The sequence below is a fragment of the Pelecanus crispus genome, chromosome 4 (assembly GCF_030463565.1).
Source record: "Pelecanus crispus isolate bPelCri1 chromosome 4, bPelCri1.pri, whole genome shotgun sequence".
Taxonomy (NCBI): domain Eukaryota; kingdom Metazoa; phylum Chordata; class Aves; order Pelecaniformes; family Pelecanidae; genus Pelecanus; species Pelecanus crispus.
Genome location: NC_134646.1, coordinates 66687208 through 66707583, shown reverse-complemented (window position 1 = coordinate 66707583; position 20376 = coordinate 66687208). Strand labels below are relative to the sequence as shown.

The window sequence follows — 20376 nt, the reverse complement described above, 5'->3', positions numbered from 1 at the left end:
CCCATCGGTCCAGCCTGTCCAGGTCCCTCTGCAGGGCCATCCTACCCTCCAGCAGATTGACACTCCCACCCAACTTGGTGTCGTCTGCAAACTTACTGAAGGTGCACTCGATCCTCTCATGCAGATCATTGATAAAGATGTTAAACAAGACTGGCCCCAAAACAGAGCCCTGGGGAACACCGCTTGTGACCGGCCACCAACTGGATTTAATTCCATTAACCACAACTCTCTGGGCTTGGCCATCCAGCCAGTTTTTTTTACACAGTGAAGAGTACACCTGCCTAAGCCATGAGCTGCCAGCTCCTTTAGGACAATGCTGTGGGACACGGTGTCAAAACAAGAACAAGTTATTCAATGCTGACGTTGCCTCAGTTTTCACTTGTAAGGTTTGCTCTCAGGCTTTTAGGTCTCAGAGCTCATAAGCAGAGCCTCTGGGAATGAATCATTACCCAAAGCAGAAGTAAAGGGAGCACTTACGCAAAATGCACATACAGAAGTTCATAGGAGTAGATGGGATGCATTGGAAACACAGTGGGAGCTGGCTGATGTTGTTGTAAGGGTGTTTTCTCATCACTCTTCAAAGACTGTAGTAATGTGGGAGGTTGCTGATGACTAGAAGAAGGTAAGTATCCTGTCCATCTGCAAGAAGGGCAAGATGCAGGGTACAGAGAATGATGGGGTAGCCAGCCTGACCTCAGTCCCCATGAAGATTGTGGAATGAATCCTCCTGGAAGCCGTGTTCAAGCACATGAAGAACAAGAAGGCGAGCATGGATTTACCAAGGATGAACTGTGCTTGACTGAGTAGACAGCTCTGAATGATGACTGGTTCAGTGGGTGAGGGGAGGGCAGTGAATACTGATTTTCCTTGACTTTTGTGAGGCCTTCTGCATGGTCTCTCATAGTATTCTTGTAGTCAGCTGTGAGACACGAACTGGACAAACAGACTGTGAGGTGGGTGGAAAACTGCTGGACTGTCAGACGCAAAGGGCTGTGAGCAGTGTCAGGAAGTTCAGCGGGTGGCCTGCTGCTAGTGACATTCCTCAGTTCCTGCAGCTGATACTGTTTGGTGGTGTTTAACATCTGGTAATATTAATTACTCTTACAATATCAGTTGAAACAGATGTTTAATAGAAATTATGTGAAAAAAATGTTTTTCTCAGCATGCTTAAAGAAGGCATTTTAATAAACTAAAAATTTTATTAAAAAATAGTAGCTACTTTTTTGTTAATTCTTCAGCACGAGTCAAGCATCTGAAAGATTTCTATTTGACTGCAGCCATTATTTTACTCCAAGGGAAACTGCATTACTAAACTAGGAGAAGGCCTCTACTGTTGCTTGCAGTATTTAATTTATATACCTTTTTTACTTACTGCTTCAACTAAGTATTTATTACTTAAATACGTTTTTCACTGTTTGGAAAAAAGGCTAAGTAGCTGTAAAGCTGCTTCTGTAACTGTAGCCAAAAGAGGTATATGGGGTAACAATGTTGTGAAAAATGATGTGTTGGTGAGAACTTCCAGTAGGCAGCAGAGTACTGTATCGGTGGTAAGCACTTGAGAATTTAATTTTTGCCTGTTGTTAATCATTAAGTGTACTGTTTTTTTGCATTAGATCCCTTTCACTGGGCTTGGCTTTCTCAAGCAAAAGTTCCTTTCTCTCAGGAGACCAGAGACTTAGTTCTTCCTCGCATTTCTGATATGAACTTCGTACAGGATCTTTGTGAAGATCTTTATGAACTGTTTAAGGTGAATCAAGTGCTGCTTTGAATTGGGCATTACTGAAATAGCTAATACCTGTAATGTAACAGTTAGTTTTTCTTTTTATGAATTTAAGTTCTGTATGTTGTGATGCTGTGCTATTTTAGCTTTAACACTGGCATGGTAGAAAGGGTTTATATAATTAAGAGGAAACTGTGTCACTAATGTGGCTAATTGATAATAATCAGCTCATCTGAAAACATAATTACCTTTTATATATCTAAGTTTCACATAATCAAGTGAGGGTAGTTACCTTTTATAGCACGAATCTGTGTAAAAACTCCATTTAACTATCTGTGTGGTGTGTATACACTTAAGGTAACCTGTAGCAACCTGAGGAAATCATGTACTTAATGTAACTTAAAGTACCTGCATACCTTTCATCGACTTAATTTTACATATATATATATTGTGTGAAGTTGATGCTGAAATCGTGACCATGTTTAAAGTAAGTCAAGCTTATTTTAAAGATACTGAAACTGTGCTGCAATATTGATGTGAAAAGAAGTGTCCTTCTCTGAAACATTCCATAAACAATTGTGTCAGATGTTGAAGTGAAATAATCCAGTCAAAATGATCAGGATGGAAAGAAATGGAAGTTTTAAACTTCTAATGAAAATGCAGCTGTAACATCAAAACTAGATCCTGAAACACAGTCGCAATATTTGCGTCTTTGACTTGGCTGTATTCAAAGTGACTTTGGGTTGTCTGTTAAACCTAGTGGAAGTGGAAGTATTTAATGAATCTGAAGGAGGAAGTATTCTTTTGCCAGAGTAAGGGTGGGAGACAGAGCGGTGTAACACTATGTGATGGTGTTAAGCCTACCTACCAATGCCATAAAGTGGTATCCACTGATGTATTTTACTTTTATGATGTGGAACATCCTTCATTTTCATATGTGTAAACTTGCTGCAATAGACCTTTTTGTGTGTCATACTCTGACTCTTTGAAGCTTCCAAAAATTATTATAATGTTGGTAAATATGACTGTGTATTATGAAGTTGATGAACTTGCATGCTAAATATATAGGTAAAAGCGGGTCATTTCCTATAATAACTGTTTGTTTTCTTTAATAAAGACTGATAAAGGATTTGACAAGGCTACTTTTGAAAACCAAATGTCCGTTATGAGGGGGCAGGTAAGAATGCTTTTTTACATTTTTATTTATGTATTTAATTTGTCACCACTTCTCAGCTGGTTTTTTAGAGCTGCAAAAACTGACTCCTATTGAATTGGAAGACACTTGAAGGTATTTTCATCTGAGAAAGCTAAATTTCTTTCTAGAGTTTGTTCTTATTTGCATATAGATGAGAGCAGAAAGTGTGTACTGATTTTTTTTTTAAATAGAAGAAGATTTTCTTGAATAATGTAATTGGATTTTATTGTTTTTTGTGGGGGATAAGGGAGTACTTAATACCTATATATTCTTAGAAGGTATTTTAAAAATGAAACACTGGAGAAGAGTCATAAACTTGAATGGAAAATTTGGTGGGTAATTTTGTTACGTTATTAAAATAAATGTGACTTTATTTTGGAGGGTTAAATTGATTATTGAAGTACCTTTCAAAAGAAGGCAATATTAGGTAATAAAATTTCTTCATCCTAGCAAATGTCAGAACCTTACTTGGAACCAGTCCAGCCATTTTCAGATTAGAAATTTGATGATAATTAAGTTTGGGGGGTTTTTACACTGAAATGACAGGAGAAGAGTTTTGCCATGTTGCTGTTTTAAAATTTAAGTCTGGTGTGATGTACTGGAAAACAAGCTTTAGCTAAGAACAAATTATTTAGTTCTTTGTAGGCATAGAATAGAGATTTGTGAAAATGTAAGGGAATTGGACTAGATAAATTATAGCCCCATTTGTCCTGAATTTATTGAAACTGGCTTCTCTGTATTCATAAATTCAACATGGAGGGTTTAAAGCCAGACATTCACAATTCCTAGAGTGGCTTAATCTGACGTTTTCTCTGTAGAGTTTCCTATACCAAGAAGTATTTTGTACAAGACTGCAGCCCTGCTTAGTCAGATGTAATCCCAGTTAACATTAGTTATGTGTGGTGGATAAAAGCCAGCAAACCTTAGTCATTAAATTGAAATATAGGAGTTATTTCTGAAATAACTTTTCTGAGAAGTTTATGCAGTCACTGCACTGGAAGGTCACTTCTGAAGTATTCATCCATCTTAAACTGTGTTAAGTAGCTTTTTTGTGATGAGACAATTGGCTACAGGGAATCTGTTGTTTAACAAAAAGCTTAAGGGGAAAAAAAAACCCTGATCTATATAATTGAGAGGTAGAATCATAGAATTGTTTAGGTTGGAAAAGACCTTTAAGATCACCCAGTCCAGCCATTAACCTAACTCTACCAAGTCCACCACTAAACCAATTAAGGGTAGAGTAATAATTAATTTCATGTTTCCTGGCTTGGTGGCTGGATTATTTTTTAATTAAAGTAAAAGTAGGAATCACTAGGGTTGGAAAGGACCTCCAAGATCACCAGTCCAACTGTCAACCCAACACCATCATGCCTACTAAACCATGTCCCAAAGTGCCATGTCTGCCTGTTTTTTTTTGAACACCTCCAGGGATGGCGACTCCACTACCTCTCTGGGCAGCCTGTTCCAATGCTTAACCACTCTTTCAGTAAGGAAATTTTTCCTAATATCCAATCTAAACCACCACTGACGCAGCTTCAGGCCATTTCCTCTTGTCCTACTACTAACTACTTGGGAGAAGAGACCAACCCCCACCTCACTACAACCTCCTTTCAGGTAGTTGTAGAGAGCGATAAGGTCTCCCCTCAGCCTCCTCTTCTCCAGACTGAACAACCCCAGTTCCCTCAGCCGCTCCTCATAAGGCCTGTGCTCCAGACCCTTCACCAGCTTTGTTGCCCTTCTCTGGACACGCTCCAGCACCTCAATGTCTTTCTTGTATTGAGGGGCCCAAAACTGGACACAGTGTTCGAGGTGCGGCCTCACCAGTGTCGAGTACAGGGGCACGATCACCTCCCTGCTCCTGCTGGCCACACTATTCCTGATAGAAGCCAGGATGTTGTTGGCCTTCTTGGCCACCTGGGCACACTGCTGGCTCATGTTCAGCTGGCTGTCGACCAACACCCCCAGAATATCTAGCTAAGATATCTAGCTAAGGTTGTCTAAAGTAATTTTCTACTATAAAGGCTGCATTTGGACCCTTTCTTCACGCCCTTTCCCTGAGGTGGATTTCAGCAGAGATTTGTTTAGTTTGGTTTTTCTTTTTTCTTTTTTTTTTTTTTAAATCCCTCTCTAGCTATACAAGAATGTGTTTCATTATGGGAGATGTCAGGTTTTCAGGCATGGATTTAGGGAAGAAATGCAGATAATGAGTTATTCTTGGATGTGACTGGAAATACATCAGTCTTTCAGCACTGATTTTAGACTTTCTTTTGGTATAAAACCAAAGTATGTTACAAGGGCATTATAGAGGAGTTGTATACCTAGATCACAGGATAATGGATTCAGTCAGTTAAGATGAGTTTGCAGGATAGCCAAAACATCTGTAAATACATCCTTGAAAATGAAAATTATTAGGACTAGAAAATGAAGAATCTAGTTGATTGAAGATAAGGAGGCTGAAGAGAAATATATCTGGTGTGTAAGGAGCGAAATCTTTGAATCAAAGGTACCAAAGGCAGTTAGAAGCATATTTTTGTGAAGTAGGGGAAAAAAAATATTGGGAAGGGTTTCAAACCCAAGATAAACAGTTCTTTCAAGAATATAGAGACTAAGCAGCCAGGTAACACAGATCTACAAAGGATTGCCTTAGAACTTAGAAAACGTAGATGTCAGGTGGAGTTGCTGGAAGAACCAAACTGCAGTAAGCCATGCAAAGGACTTTATCTGTCAGGGTTCTTCAGCCATGGAAGTGCAAAATGAGCAGGGGATCAGTAAGTCACACAAGGAAGAAAGGGGCATTGTGCCAGGGGAAAGAAAGGCTTGATATTACGGATAATGCAAGTGTGTCGCCAGAACTGAATTGAATACTTGCCTCAGTCTTCAGCAGGATAACATTGAATGTGGGGTAAATTATCAGGGCAGTTTGTGAGCACTGAAGTTTTGGAAGGAAGGTAACAGACTCCTGGGAGCTGAGAGTTGAATTTGCATCTTAGCACTGGGTTTGGCATGGGTTAATAATATGGCTTCATATCTTCCAATACGAAAATAATTTGTAGCTAAACTGGTAGATCTGTGTTAAATACATGTTGATTGCTTTCTTGTAGTTTTTTTTCATTAGAGGTGCAATGCTCCTAAGAAATGTGCTAAATTTGAAATGCTCTTAGATTGTGTCTAACATTTTCCAAAAATTTGGAGAGGATTGCATGAAATATTCAAGAAGAGAATAGAAGGGTAGTCAGATAGCAGTAGGATGTCATAATGTTACCAAAGAAATAAAACATTTCTACCTGCAATAGGGTATCTTTTAAAAATAATTTGACAGTGCAGTCCTCTACAGAATTAAGAGTGGCATCTAAATTTATAAGCCTGCTAGCCGCAGTTTTATTTGTGTGCCTTCACCTTACCAGCTTTTTCCTCTCTCAGATACTAAACCTTACTCAGGCATTAAAGGATGGAAAAAGTCCCATTCAGCTTGTTCAGATGCCACGTGTGATTGTGGAGCGAAGTAGCACTGGAAGTCAGGGCCGGATCGTTCATCTGAGTAATGCGTTCACACAGACCTTTCATAGCAGGAAGCCTTTCTTTTCCTCCTGGTAGCAACAAAAATATGTGGGAAGAGTAAGTTTCTCTTAAGTTTAGAAAGCTACTTCTGTGTAAAGGCTCTGCAATAACGTACTTCTGCTGTATACCAAGAGCTCTGACTGCCGACACCTCAGAACTGAAATTCTAAAGACTTCAGAAATGTATTTTGAATGTAATAAAAGTTTACAATTTTTGTGTCAAAATTGTGAATTCTTATGTCAGGGAATGATAAGAACTTGTCCATATTGTATTTTTATACGCTAAATTAATGTATTCTGAATAAGGGAAGACACACAGTTTGCATATGCTGAGAAACTACTTTTGAATACAACAGGAATTCTTTTTGTTTGATATAAATGTGAGAACCTATACACTATCAATTTCTTTTTATATGGTCTTTAAAAAAAAAAGTGCAGAATGTTATCTTTGATTGTGAAAATGCTTTTCCTTGGAATTTCTTCCTGGTATTTTAAGCTGTCAATAGAGTTGCATAGGCTAGTTACTTGAAGAGTCATGCACTAAAAAAAAAAAAAAAAAAAATCAATCTGTCCTTGACAAACAAGTAGAAGGGAGAAGGGAAAAAATGCACCAAGCAGGTTTTTTGCACGTGGGGACCAAAACCAGTTAAATAGTTGAATTACAGCAAAATTCGACCTGAGTAAGTACACACAGTTCCTACTGTGACAAAATAAACTGAGTGTACGTTGCAGAGGTTGAAATTTCCCCTGTAGCTTTTAGAACTTGTGCATTTAAGCACAGGTATGGAAAATTACGATATTTCATTATAGATCCATCACAAGGAAAGAATTGCACCATGTTGTTACAGGTTTGTTTTGCCATCTGTGTATGTGTTCATCAGTAGTGACCTGTTCATCAAGTGGTTCTGCACTATTAATGACAGAACACTGATGTGTTCATCACAAAGCCTGTCTGCCTTCTAAATTTCTGTCTAAACACACTGTTATTTTTTGGACTGGGGGGAAAAAGTCTGTAATACGTAGAGCAGAGAGACTTATTATCATATCCTTAGCAATGCCAGTTGCCATTTGCATTTATGTTTAAGGTACGTGGTTTAAGACTTGATGGCCATGTTTCTAGATCTGTGGGTTATGTTACATGGTAAATATATTTATTTTGGTAATTTTCTGGGCAGTTAAGACTGGGAATGGGAGAAAAATTGCTGCTTTAATGAAACTTTCAGTATTTCAGACATTGCTATATTTTGTAATTCTAAGCAATACTGTTGAACTAAAAAATAATAAAATGCTTGTATTTTATATAATTTTGAGTGGATGTAAATATTATTGTATCATGTCAGCAATTCACATGATTAACTGAAACGTTGAAGCCTTAAATGTAAAACCTTCTGTATGGTGGAGTTCAAAATAAGATTGAAATGACCACCTTTATAAACTTTCCATGATTGTTTTTATCCAAACAGTTTATTAAGAACTTAAAGATGGTGTTTATGTACCAGACATGCCCCTGAAGAAAATAAATATCATAGTCTATGATGCACGGGTTTTAGGCTCAGATGTCTTATTTGCTCTGCAGTGAGCAGCCCCTAATTTTGGTTTCACCCGTATTGCTGCAGGGGACCAGATCTGGTACCTCTGACCCCGTCCCGCTTTTCTCCCTTGGCGGTGGGGCCGCCGCGCCGCTAGGGGGCGCCGCAGGGCCGGCTGCCCCGCTCCTGCCTTGCCCCGCCGGCGGCGGCGGCGCCCTGCGGGGCCCGGGGGCTGCCGGGAAGGGGGCGGTAACATGGCGGCCCGCGGGGCGGGTGGCCCGGGGGGCTTGCGCGGCCCCGAGAGGCCGGCGGCGGGCGGGCTGGCGCTGCTCGGCCTGGCGCCCAGCGCTCCCAGCTGCCCGCACGGTGAGGAGGCCGCTCGGGCGGGATGGGCCTGCGGGGCCGGCCCGGGGCTCTGGCGGGCCTGGCTGAGGGGGCCGCAGTTCCCGGCGGGTGCGGGGTTTGACGCCTCCCTGGCGTCTCTGTTGCTCGTCTCCAGCTGCTTTCTCGGCTGCCCTGCGAGGGGTTGCGCTTTACGGCAGCCTTTGTTAATGCTTTATGCTGGAAGCTTGACGCTTGCTGTGGAGTGGAGGCGGTAACAGATCTGTTGATGTCCCGTGTGTCATCGTCTAATTACGTTTGTCCTTTAGGTCCTGCTCTTCTGTTTGTAAAGACCAGCCAAGGAAAAGAGGAAGGAAGAAGATTTTATGCTTGCTCAGCTTGTAGGGACAGAAAAGATTGTAACTTTTTCCAGTGGGAGGATGAGAAGGTAAGAGAGCACTGCTTAAGGCTCTGGTAAATGCTGGGGATTTTTTTTTTTTCTATTTAACAGAAAATTGAAAAAAAAAAGTATATTTTGTTCTGGAAATCCATTGCAATTGCTGTTTTGTAAACTTTGTCTAATAATTTATATTTAGTGGAGCACTTATTTCTGTCAGGAGAACGTTTCAGGTATAACTTTAAAGGAAGGCTGTGTACATTTTGAGCAAAACTGGCATTTGTTACTGTATTGCCAAAACACCTAGGAATTCAAGTTATGAAGCTTGCCAATATTATGTAACGCTGTTGTGGTTTAACCCGGCAGGCAGCTAAACACCACACAGCCACTCACTCACTCTCCCCCTCCCCAGTGGGATGGGGGGGAGAATCAGAAAAAAAGTAAAATTTGTGGGTTGAGATAAAGACAGTTTAATAGGATAGAAAAGGAAGGGAAAATAATAATAATAATAATAATAAATATACAAAGCAAGCGATGCACAATGCAATGCTCACCACCCGCTGACCAATGCCCAGCCAGTTCCTGAGCAGTGATCGCTGCCCCCCGGCCAAGTCCCCCTGCTTTATATACTGCGCATGACATCATATGGTATGGAATAGCACTTTGGGCAGTTTGGGTCAGCTGTCCTGGCTGTGCCCCCTCCCAGCTTCTTGTGCACCTGGCAGAGCATGGGAAGCTGAAAAAGTCCTTGACTGGTGTAAGCAGTACTTAGCAACAACTAAAACATCAGTGTGTTATCAACATTCTTCTCCTACTAAATCCAAAACACAGCGCTACACCAGCTACTGGGAAGAAAATTAACTCTTAATCCCAGCTGAAACCAGGACAAACGTGGAACAAAACAGGATAGTTCTGATGCCAAGATGTCCTCATCTTCCATGATTAAGACAGCGAAAGTCTGGTGGATACAGGCAAACAATGGGATGTACAAAATAGCAAGGTGGTGGGGATCTGCGTGATGCTCAGTAGTCTCAGAACATCCGCAGCAATTTCTTTCATCTAAAGAACTTTGGTCACATAATTGTAGGGTAACAAAATTGGGATTGATATGTGTTCACGGAGAGCTTGCTGTGTTTTTTGTCCACTGCACTTTGTGTTACTTTTTCTGTTTCCTGAATGAGTATCTTGTGTTGTGGTCATTGTCCTCAGCAGATTGGCAGGCTGGGATTTAATCAGGTTTGTAAGTGTTTCATTGCTGTGCTGGTTACTACTGAAAAGTTGTAAAAAGAGAAAATGAGGTGGTTAATCACTCAGTTGTGTAGATTTAAATGGTATTCTTAACGAAATTTGATTTTGAATGTCACTTGTATCACGGCGTCTTTTGTTCTATTGAATTTTACTGTCTCCCCCTTCAAACAATTCAGTTCCGTAAGTTTTGTGCAAATGTCTTGAAACTCTGTTAACCGTGAAACCGTTCAGTATGTTTTGTGGGAACAAAGTAGAAGACTCAGAGAAGTCATGCTTTTAAAATAATCACACACAAAAGACGTGGGCAACATTTCCACTGTCATCAGTTGTGCAGGATCAGTTCATCAGAGGGAATGCAACTGCTGGCATGCATTAATGGAAAGTATACCTCTTTCTATCTTGATCATAAACGTCTTCTGGGTTTTTCCCGGAGTCCTATATATGGTAGAAGACTGAAATGCTTCTATTTATTTATATTTTGCAGTTTAAATTCACAGTGAGAGACTTGTGTTGTTATGCAACATGCCGCTGTGCTGCAGTCATGCTTGTTCTTCTGAAGCAACAATCCAAAGAATGTGATAATTTTTCTATGCAGAGCAGCTAAAGCATGAGACCTTTGATGCACCCTTTTTGTTTAATATTGAGATTTAATCTACAATACCGAGTGATACCTGTTCATTTTGTAACTTCTTATATACATAAATTTTACAGGTGTCAGAAACTAGGCTTGCAGCACGTGAAGAATATAATAGAAATCGTCAGCCTTCTTTTACACACAGACAGAATGTGGAAAGGTATTGTTATGTGTATTTTCTTCAGTAAAAATCAAGTAATGCAAGTTTGGGTACTCTGAATGTAGAGATACTATTTCAGGATTCTTTAAAATATGAAAACGTGCCAGAGGGGTTTGGAAAAAGAAGAACTGGTTGACTGCAATGGGAAAATAGCATGAAACATCTAATTAGAGCATGGTATTTTCAACCCAGGAATTGTTGGGATTTTTTTTTTTTTTTTTTTTTGGTATGTATAGTTCTTCTTATGTTAGTGTTCATAATGTGCTAACAACAGGTCAGTAGCAGTTTCAGTTCAAAAATTGTGACTTTAGTGTGCAGAAGTAACTTAACACTGTGAAAAGAAGCAAAGGTAATACAGTAACAAATAATCTTTGGGTTTGTGTATAAACATACAAGACTGCTTGCTGGTAGTTGATACAGAGTCTTCACTCTGTAATCCAGTTATTTTATGGGGACTCTTAGTATATTTGGCCAGTGTATTATATGCTTGCTTTCAGGGGAGGCTTTTTCAAAGTGTCCTTTGAATATTTTTTCATAACTATTACTTCATTCACATGTAGATAGTGGAGTTTTGCAAGAGCAGCTTAAACTATGTTGCCTGTTTAAATTGAACTCTTAGAACATATGAAACCCCCTTCAGAGCTCCCCCTCATATCTTTTATAGAGGCTTTTTAAAAGCTTGTTCCCTATTGTCTTTTGTATTTAAAGGTACAAGAATTTTGTTCTGTTGCCGTTATCAAAGAGGAGGTTTTGCCAGCAATGCCAGCAATTGCTATTGCCAGCTGAATGGGAAAAACACTTGGATCACCAGTTCCTGTGTGATGTCTCCACTGCCCAGTTAAAAAGTCCCACTCAACTTCTGTATCCACTGGAGAATAAAAAAACAAATGCACAGTATTTATTTGCAGACAGAAGTTGCCAGTTTCTTCTGGATCTTATTATTGATTTGGGATTCAGACGAGTGCTCTCTGTTGGAACACCCAGGTACGTCAGTGAGAATTATTATACTTGCAAATAATATTTCAGTCTCAAAACTGTGCAGCTTACTAATAGCTAAATAATCAAGGATTCTCCCCTAATAAGAGGTTCGCTATGCTTTAATTGGTTGGGGTTATCCAAGCATCTAGTGGGGTCTTGCTTTGAGCTCATAAGATACAGGAGAAGGCTTTAGCTGCACTGCGAATAACACACATACATACACTTTGAATGTCCTGCTTTGTTTCTTACAGAAGTGGCAATGAGTTTCTTTGCTTATGTTTGGGGTTTTTTTTGTTCATGGTGATCCAGTAGGCTCCACTGACTTTTCACCTTTTAAGACTAACATCTTTTTCTAACTTTGAATATTAGCGAAATAGAACCATCCAAATTCAGATTACTCCATTTTCTCTATCTGTTTGGTTTTAGGTTTAGTAAAGTACCAGCCATTCTTGTCTTGCAAGATAATTTCTGAAGCCAATGATTATGTGTTAAATTTCTTTGCTCCAATTATAATTCAGGCTTCATGAAATGATCCAGTCAAAAGCATCACAAGAAGAAGATTTCAAGGTTAGAAGCCTTCTGCTAGATATTGATTTCAGGTAGGTTTTGATAAACGTTTATCTGTCTGAAGGGTATGCACAAAGATTTGTGTTCTTAGTGCTTTAAAAGATAAATTGGTGGTCGTTTTCCCTTTCATGTCTCTGCATCTCTGTTCCTGCACACATACACAAATGACATCCAGTTTATGAGAAAAGTAATTATACCTAATAATTCCCTGTATTGGTGTGTGTTGTCAGTAATCAGAACCCAAAGATGTTGTTTTTCTTAAGGCCTTGTTTTCACTGTAAATGCCCTTTAGGACGGGCAAGAAGTTGTTTTTATTTTTCTACTACTTAAACCTTATTTTACAGGTATTCACAGTTTTACACAGAAGATGAATTCTGCCACTACAACATGTTTAATCATTATTTTTTTGGTGGAGAGGTAAGGCCAAGTATTTCTTGAGTGCTTTGTAAAAAAGTACATGTTGTTGATGCAGAATTTTGTAAGAAAGTCATGGCTAGTCTAGTAGAGGACAACCACCATGAGGTAAAAATGGTCAACAGTAGTGGAAATCAAAGAATAACAGTACTATCAGTAATTATCTCCCACTTGATTCCAAGATGAAGTTGCCTATTAAATTTATGCTAACTGATGTTACTTACACACCTTAACTGCTGCTTTTATTAAAATGACAATTTGGTGTGAGTTGTCGCCTTATATGAGTGTTCATTAGCCCTGTTGTTGTGTTGCTACAACAGAATTAATTGTTTTATTCCCAGTCTTTACAAGCTCAGTGGATGCCATGGGACTTGTTCACTGGCACTTGAGGTGGGAGGGAAGAGGAGGTTTTCCTGCTTTATTCCAGACAAGCAAGGTCAAAAGGTTAACCTTGTTGTCATAAAATGAGGTTGAATTAGTGTCATGGTTTAAAAAAATGCTGAATTTCTTGTTTCTTTTTAAATGTCATATTAAGTGCTTAATTTTGAGTTCATTAGGAAACCTGCAGCTGCAGTAGGACGTTTATTGTAGCTTTGTACAGAGAATCACGGTGTAATTCAATTCCAAACATTAATTTCAAACATTTATCCCAGTAGTATACTCACTCTTTGCTCTTCCCCTGCCATTATTAGTAAGCCACTGCTGATTTGCATAAACATGTTTATTGTAATACCTTTTCCCGTATGTAGGTAATTTTCAGATTTTTTCCATTCTGAAGCTTAATTTTGAATAGGATCTTGAAAATAAAAAGAATTGTCTAGAATGAAATGAGATGCTGGTCTGAAAGCCTTACCTTTGAATTTTTTTTTCCATTACCGTATTCAAGTTTTGTACTTTTCAATTAAAATAAAAGACTCTTCATCTGCATTATAAACACTGTAGTGTTCTTTTCAAGGTGTGAAAAGGTGACACCTGTAATGGCACTGTGTTGTAGTGTATTCAAGGACTGAATTGCTGCACTTTTGAATGCATATTAATGTTAAAAAACTGGTTTTGGAATGCAGTAGAATCTAAATAATAGATGAGGGAACACTGCCAAATGGCAGTGAATACATATTTTTTTACATTTCCTTTAATAATAGAGTCCGGGTTGGATTGCTAAAATTTGAAGACTATATTTTTATAACCAGTATGAATTGAATCAGTTTTCAGTGGACTGAATTTTTTCCTGTTACTTTGGTAAGGCTTCAGGCTTTACGGATTAAAACTAAAGTTGAAGGTCAAGAATAAAATGTATTCTGAGCCTAAACTCTGTTTTCTTGCTATGAATAACATCTTTTTTCCAAGTTAAATTTAGTACCCTTGGGAAGAACACTATCTTATGATAGAAGACTATGCTTGAACTGCATCTGCCCTGGATACGTTATCCCTGGCTGAACAGGGCACTTGTTTTCAGTGCTTTAACTAGTTCGTTCTTTCTTTTTAAACACTACACAAGAGAAAATGCACCCCCACAAGAGGAAATAACTTCCATCTTCAAAGTTGAAACTTCTAAAATAATAATTTTATTGCCAAATACAATATTTTTACAGCTCTTGAATCTATATTTCTGGAAATTAACCTCTGTTTCTTACAGGCTGCACGTGAAACTTGTAGGAAATTCTTGTATCAAGACAATGGTGAAAGAGTCATTATGGTAACTGATCCCCCATTTGGAGGTTTAGTGGAAGCACTGGCTTCTAGTTTTAAAAAACTGATGGCAATGTGGAAGGAGGCAGACAAAGAAGGTATGTATTACAGCCAGATAGGTGGGTTGAACTGTAACATCACTGTAAGAAAAAGTACCTGTTTAAAAGCTGTGATTCTTGCTACTCAGGTGAATGTGAACACACGCATGTTATAATTTCTATATGAACTACCATATATCTAATATACTCTCCTGATACTTTTAGTTTAATAATCCCCAGTTCTCTAAGTCTCTCTTAAAAATTAACTAAGAACAAGAGTTGTTCGTTAGGTGGTGCTTACAGCTCTGCATACATAAAATATACCAAGACTTCGTCACCTAAAGGAACTAGTTCTTATGCCCAGCATGACATACATATACATGTTTATGTATTTACTGTAAATTTTTGATGCTTTTTGTACCTTGTTTAATGTACATCTAAGTCTTTTCATTACTAGGTCATAACAACCAAGAGATGCCCATCTTCTGGATCTTTCCATACTTCTTTGAATCTCGTATTCTGGAATTTTTCCCAAGCTTCAGTATGATGGATTACCAGGTACAACTGAACCCAGTGAATCTGCTGAATTTCAGTCACGTGCGGTGTGAACAGGAATGCACATGAAAGCAGATACAGTGGTAGCACTTGGCTGTAGATGGGCCGCCTTCTTGAACTTTAATTTTGACTGCGTTGGAGGCACTGCAAACCCAGCGGTGCTTATCATGTGAAGCCCAGATTCTGTATTTGTTCTGTTAGTCATACCTTTGATAACTTTGTCACACTCCTGCAGTTCATTACATCCCTTTTAACTCATCTATCTATTAACTAGTTTTGTCTGCAAGGTTTTCGGTGTGACAAAATTTGCACTAATTTTGACAGGTGCATGCTGCAGAGGTGAGAGGTAACTTAAAGAAGAGTGTTTAATTTTTCCCAGATGTTGAAATGTCAGTAGCTCGGTGGGTAATGCCCAGCCCTGGTCAAAAAAAAAAAAAAAAAAATTAAGGTCTTTTACCTCCAAAACTTCTGGGACCAGAGTAGAATTACAACAATGGAAGTTTTTGGAATTCTGTAATAAATGAAGTTGTCAGTGATAAAGCAATAATCTGGCCAGTGACTTTTGAGAGATAGTCATGGTATCATGGTATCATGATATTAAAGTTTTATTTTCTCATATAACAACTCTGCATAAAGTTTGACATGGGTGTTCTGGACAACATATTTGTACCTTGTAGAATGGAAATTTGTGGAAGAAGGTTGGAAACTCGTGCTAGGCTAGACTGCGTTCCTGCTAGTGTTCAGAGATGAGAATTTTTGTGACAAGTCCAAAGGCAGTGCTGGAAAAAGCACTGCTGATTGGATTTGCAGCTTTGTAATTATTCTGAGATAGGTTAAGATGCTCGTGGACTCTTGTACTGCCAGATAGACCAAACAGTATAGTTTTAGCTTTTTTAATGGGTTGCTCTTTTGTAGAACAAACAACTGCAATGTTATCTTAGATATCCTGTGCAAAAGAGCAAAAAGGGGTAAGTAAAATAGGATTCTTTTAGTGTTGGGAACTAAGTTTCCTGAGACTAGCCTGTTATTACAGTTGCACAAATTTAAAAACAAGTAAGACAAAATACTTGCTGTAGAATTTGTAATCTAATTTGGGGTTAGAGTCCTTATATAAAAATGAAAATTTCATAAGGGACATATAATAAATATGTAGATAGTTCTGCCTGTGCTTAGCATTCCGTTTAAGCCTCTTTTTCTATGGTTTTATTTTTCTAGGTAGACTATGATAATCATGCACTTTATAAACATGGCAAGACAGGTCGTAGACAGTCCCCTGTCCGTATCTTCACGAACCTCACCCCAAGTATGATTGTACTTCCTGTAGAAGAGGGTTATAGGTAAGATGTGTTAACATTCAAGTGATTGAAAGAGTGTGTTTGTTCTCAATTAGGGCATAAGGTCTCTCAAGGACTTTGGGGTGGTGCTGTTCAGTATTGTCATGCCCAGCTTTTGGATGCCAGGCTCAAGAGCACAGTGCTCTGTCTCATTCTAAGGTCACACGTTCTATAAACAATGTGTAGGCGAGCTGGGCACCTAAAAAGAGGTTTATGTTTTCCAGTGTGGGATGATGAGATTTCTCAGCTAGTCTATAGGAAGTGTTGTGTATGCCTACCAGAGAGAGAGATTTACAGCTATCCCTTAAAATCAGGTTGGTTGAAACAGTAGTTAATAAAATGAACATTAAGAGAAGCATCAAGGACAAAGGAATGGATTTGGTTTGATTTACTGCTGATAGTGTTGCTAATTTGAATGCAAGCACCTGAATTCTACTATTTGGATATACTGTGTTTAAATGATTATGGGGCTCTGGGCCTAAGTTGCGATTTTACACATCAAAAACATCACCTTTATTTTAGCAAAGTGATTTTGCAATCCCTATATGATAGTTGAGCTTGTATAAAATTAATTTATATTGCTTCGTGAGCAAATAGAGAACCAGTACATTTATAATTGTTTTTTTTCCAGGTTTTGCGCTATATGTCAGCGGTATGTTAGTTCTGGTAACCAGCACTGTGAGATATGCAATTCATGTACGTCAAAAGTAAGTATTTTGACTTCTTTCTGGATGGCAATTTTAGCAGTAGTCAGATAATAACTTCTGTCCTGTTTGCTCTGGTAAAAACCTATCCTGATACTGATTTCCTTGGGAAACCCCAAACAGTTCAGTTTCATACACGACTTACTAACTTCACAGGACATCATTCATAGCCTGCTGGGAATTGATTTCTCTTTCCCCAATTCCTTTGTGTTGGAAAGAGGACAGGAAAGGTTTACTACTTGCCACTTACACCATACCTTATTCATCAGTGGTGTGTTGACACATACATTTCTTCTTACGTTTTCGAAGTTGTAGAACTTGCTAATTTCAAAATGCAGCCATTTTGCTTGCTGTTGTCACAGATTCTCAGGACTGTTGTTTTTAAGTTACAGTCCTTCCTCCAGAGGACCTGTTTCTGTAAATAATAGGGATGATACATCAGTAGTTCAGTTTTAAGATAGAATCAGTGGGTTTTTTAAACAAACAAACAATGCATTTATTCATCTTTTGTAGGATGGTAGACGATGGAAACATTGTGTTCTTTGCAAAAAATGTGTAAAACCCTGTAAGTACAGAAAAATACTTTTCTAAATAAAAGTACGCTTATTGTTTAAGCTCTAGTCCAAAGAAACTGAGATGACAAACCGGAAGAGAAAATACTCTGTAAAACAGATAAAATGTAATCATTCAGAAGACATAGAGTAAAGGAAAAATCTCAATTTCACAAGTTGCCATTAGATAATTTAGATATATTTAGGTATACTGTGTGGAAACGTGATAAATTCTTGTCAAGGCATACTAAATCCCAGTTATATTTGTTATAGGAAAACTTAAATATTTCAATTTGTCATATAGGTGTTTCGTGATTTTGTAAACTTTTTCATTGGGATTTTATAAACAAGTAGGAAATTACTAAAATGTTTGAGAGGGCATGATCTCTGCAGTTTCATACACAGATGCAGTTGTATTTACAGCTGTGTTTAAATAGCCGAAGCACTCATTTTTGCTACCGGTAGCAGAAATCACGATTTGTTAAGGCCATTTTAACATCGAGACTGTTTTTCATGTTAAGATCACGTACAGAATAACAGTTCTAATGGCAAAATAATTCAGTTATATTGAAATAGTTACACAGTATATCTAATAGAGAAGTTCCTGGCTGCCTTACGAAATGTGGTAAGGGACCAGAAACTGACTACATCCATCTCTGTAAAACTAAAACAAAATTAAAAACCTGATAATATAAGCCTATATTTAAAGCTTAGTTTCAGAATGATCATTCCAAACCTTTTCAAGATCATAAATCATGTTACTTATTTTGCAGCTTGGTTTCACTGTAACAATTGCAACTGCTGCGCTCTTCAAAGCCACGCTTGTGAGAAGACTGATGCTGGCTGTTTTGTCTGTGGCAAGGCAGGTCACAAACGCAGTACCTGTCCCAGTCTCTCCCACACCAGAACAGCTTGCCAGTAAGTGTGATATTAATGTAATAAAAGATAGCATTCAGGTGAGATTAGATCTTTTTTCATGGAAATCACTTAGAGATAATTTTTGGCTTTGGATGCTGTCATCAGCTTTCACTGTTGCCCAATTGATGTATTGCTGGGGGGTACATACTGAAGGAGGATATGATAAAAAACAGGCAGGTGACTTACTCTGGCTCCCAATTCCTTAACTGTGGCTTTTCGTTCAAAACTGATTTATATGGATCCCAAACTTGGTGAAGAGTGCATGAGATAGCTCTGTCAAGAAGATTCGAAATTAAAGTAATGAAACACTTTTATCCCCTTTGGATTCCTCCTGAAAGGGAAGTAGAAAGTCACTGCACTGTTTTTATTGCTTCATGTCTCTCTTGCTTTGTCGTGGCATGTTTTTCTTTTTTCCATCAGGTATTTCAGGTGCTCTCTGTAGTATGGTCTGAATCTGCACCATGTTAAAGAGGAGCACATTAAGCTCTTTTATTCTGCCATGATTGTGCTTCTGTAACATACACAAGCACGTACTTCTGTGTATCAAGAGACAAAAAAAATTGTGTGTGATGGTCTTCAGAGGGAACTAACTGAAAAGAGGAGAGGGGATTTGCTAAGAGATGATCCAGCAGTTGGCTCAGTCTTTCTAGTTTGGGATAGTTGGCCCACACTTTTGTAACTTCCTCTGCAGACTGTGTGGGTTTGTTTGTGATTCTTGACTTGAATGGATGTAACAGTGGAAATGCAACTTTTTCCTCCCAAAAGATGTACCTCTGTTGCGTAGTGAGATTCAGATAGTTAACCTCTTGGATCAGCGTCAAGAGAGAGTCACCAGATGCCTGCTGGCTGGTAGAGGGCTACAGGTGTATTGCTTCATGTCCTTCTGTGACACTAATCTGAGTTTTGGTTATGGAGTATGAGAGCTAAAATGTACCAATATTTCATTTTACAGTTGTCACTTAAAAATTTCCCCCCTTAATGTTTTTTTTTTTCCTTTGCTTAGAAAAGTAAAAAGGATACTAAAAGAAATTTGTGAAATGTCATCTGTTTCTTCTGTCAAGTATATATTGTACTGGAATGGTTTAGTCCTTTCAGGCAATCAGTTATTTCTTTTGCTGATTTATTACAGAAGATAACTTAGGTTTCTAATAAAAACATCTGTATGTTTTATTTCTTAAAATTATTCAGTGGTTTTTTGTGTTATGAAATGCATCCTTTGGCAGAGACAGAAAACAATCCACTTGCTAGTTATATTTAGGTCTTGTGTTACTTGCAGGAGTCTTCATAATATTGTTAAGCTTTATGTACTTTCTTCAAAGCCTTTCTATTATATATTCATGCATTATATATTGAGCACAGAAGTCTGTGCTTTTTTATACTTGGGTTGGTGGCATTTCTTAAGTTTTCTACATCCATTTAAAGGAAAACACTGAATAATGAAAAATAATGGCAATAAAGTGGAGAAACAGTTTTAGGAAGATTAAATGTCATAACATTGTAAGATGGAATGTTCCTTGTACTTTTTGTGACAGTACTTCTAAGTTCATATACTTTCATGGACAGATTATTTAAAAACCCAGCAAATGTGGAAGTACGTTCTCCATTTTATTCTAATCTATATCTCCCTTTTTTGCTTTACAGAGGTGACAAAAAGCCAAGGCAGAAAACTCTGAAGACCATAAAGATGGGCATCTGTAAAAGATCAGCTATGAAGCGTGCCATATTCTCTAGGAAGAAAGTAAAGAATAAGAAAAAAAAAGATGTGACTTCGCTTGCTGATACATAATTATTATTCTTTTTTTTTTATGGCCAGCCTTTGAGTCTATTTTCTAAAAATGTTAATATTAACATCCAAAATAAAACCTGA

At 38.2% G+C, this 20376-nt stretch overlaps 2 protein-coding genes across 3 annotated transcripts in view; both read left to right on the top strand.

Moving 5' to 3' along the window:
• PI4K2B (phosphatidylinositol 4-kinase type 2 beta) overlaps positions 1 to 8678 on the top strand; it is a 25598-nt gene extending 16920 nt beyond the window's left edge. The window contains exons 8-11 of one of the 2 annotated variants that reach the window (XM_075708923.1): positions 1614 to 1747; positions 2838 to 2897; positions 6336 to 6530; positions 8652 to 8678. In XM_075708923.1, the coding sequence (XP_075565038.1) occupies positions 1614 to 1747; positions 2838 to 2897; positions 6336 to 6509 (368 nt within the window). In that variant the 3' untranslated portion in view covers positions 6510 to 6530; positions 8652 to 8678. Of the gene's footprint in view, positions 1 to 1613; positions 1748 to 2837; positions 2898 to 6335; positions 7029 to 8651 lie in introns of those variants that run through there. The other variant, XM_075708921.1, reaches the window with a different exon arrangement.
• On the top strand, positions 8256 to 20376 carry ZCCHC4 (zinc finger CCHC-type containing 4). Its single transcript, XM_075708920.1, has 13 exons — positions 8256 to 8367; positions 8652 to 8770; positions 10679 to 10761; positions 11470 to 11745; positions 12258 to 12338; positions 12651 to 12723; positions 14357 to 14507; positions 14905 to 15005; positions 16218 to 16339; positions 16968 to 17043; positions 17554 to 17605; positions 18365 to 18509; positions 20151 to 20376. The coding sequence occupies exons 1-13, from the start codon at positions 8256 to 8258 to the stop codon at positions 20293 to 20295; spliced, it is 1536 nt and encodes a 511-aa protein (XP_075565035.1). The 3' UTR covers positions 20296 to 20376.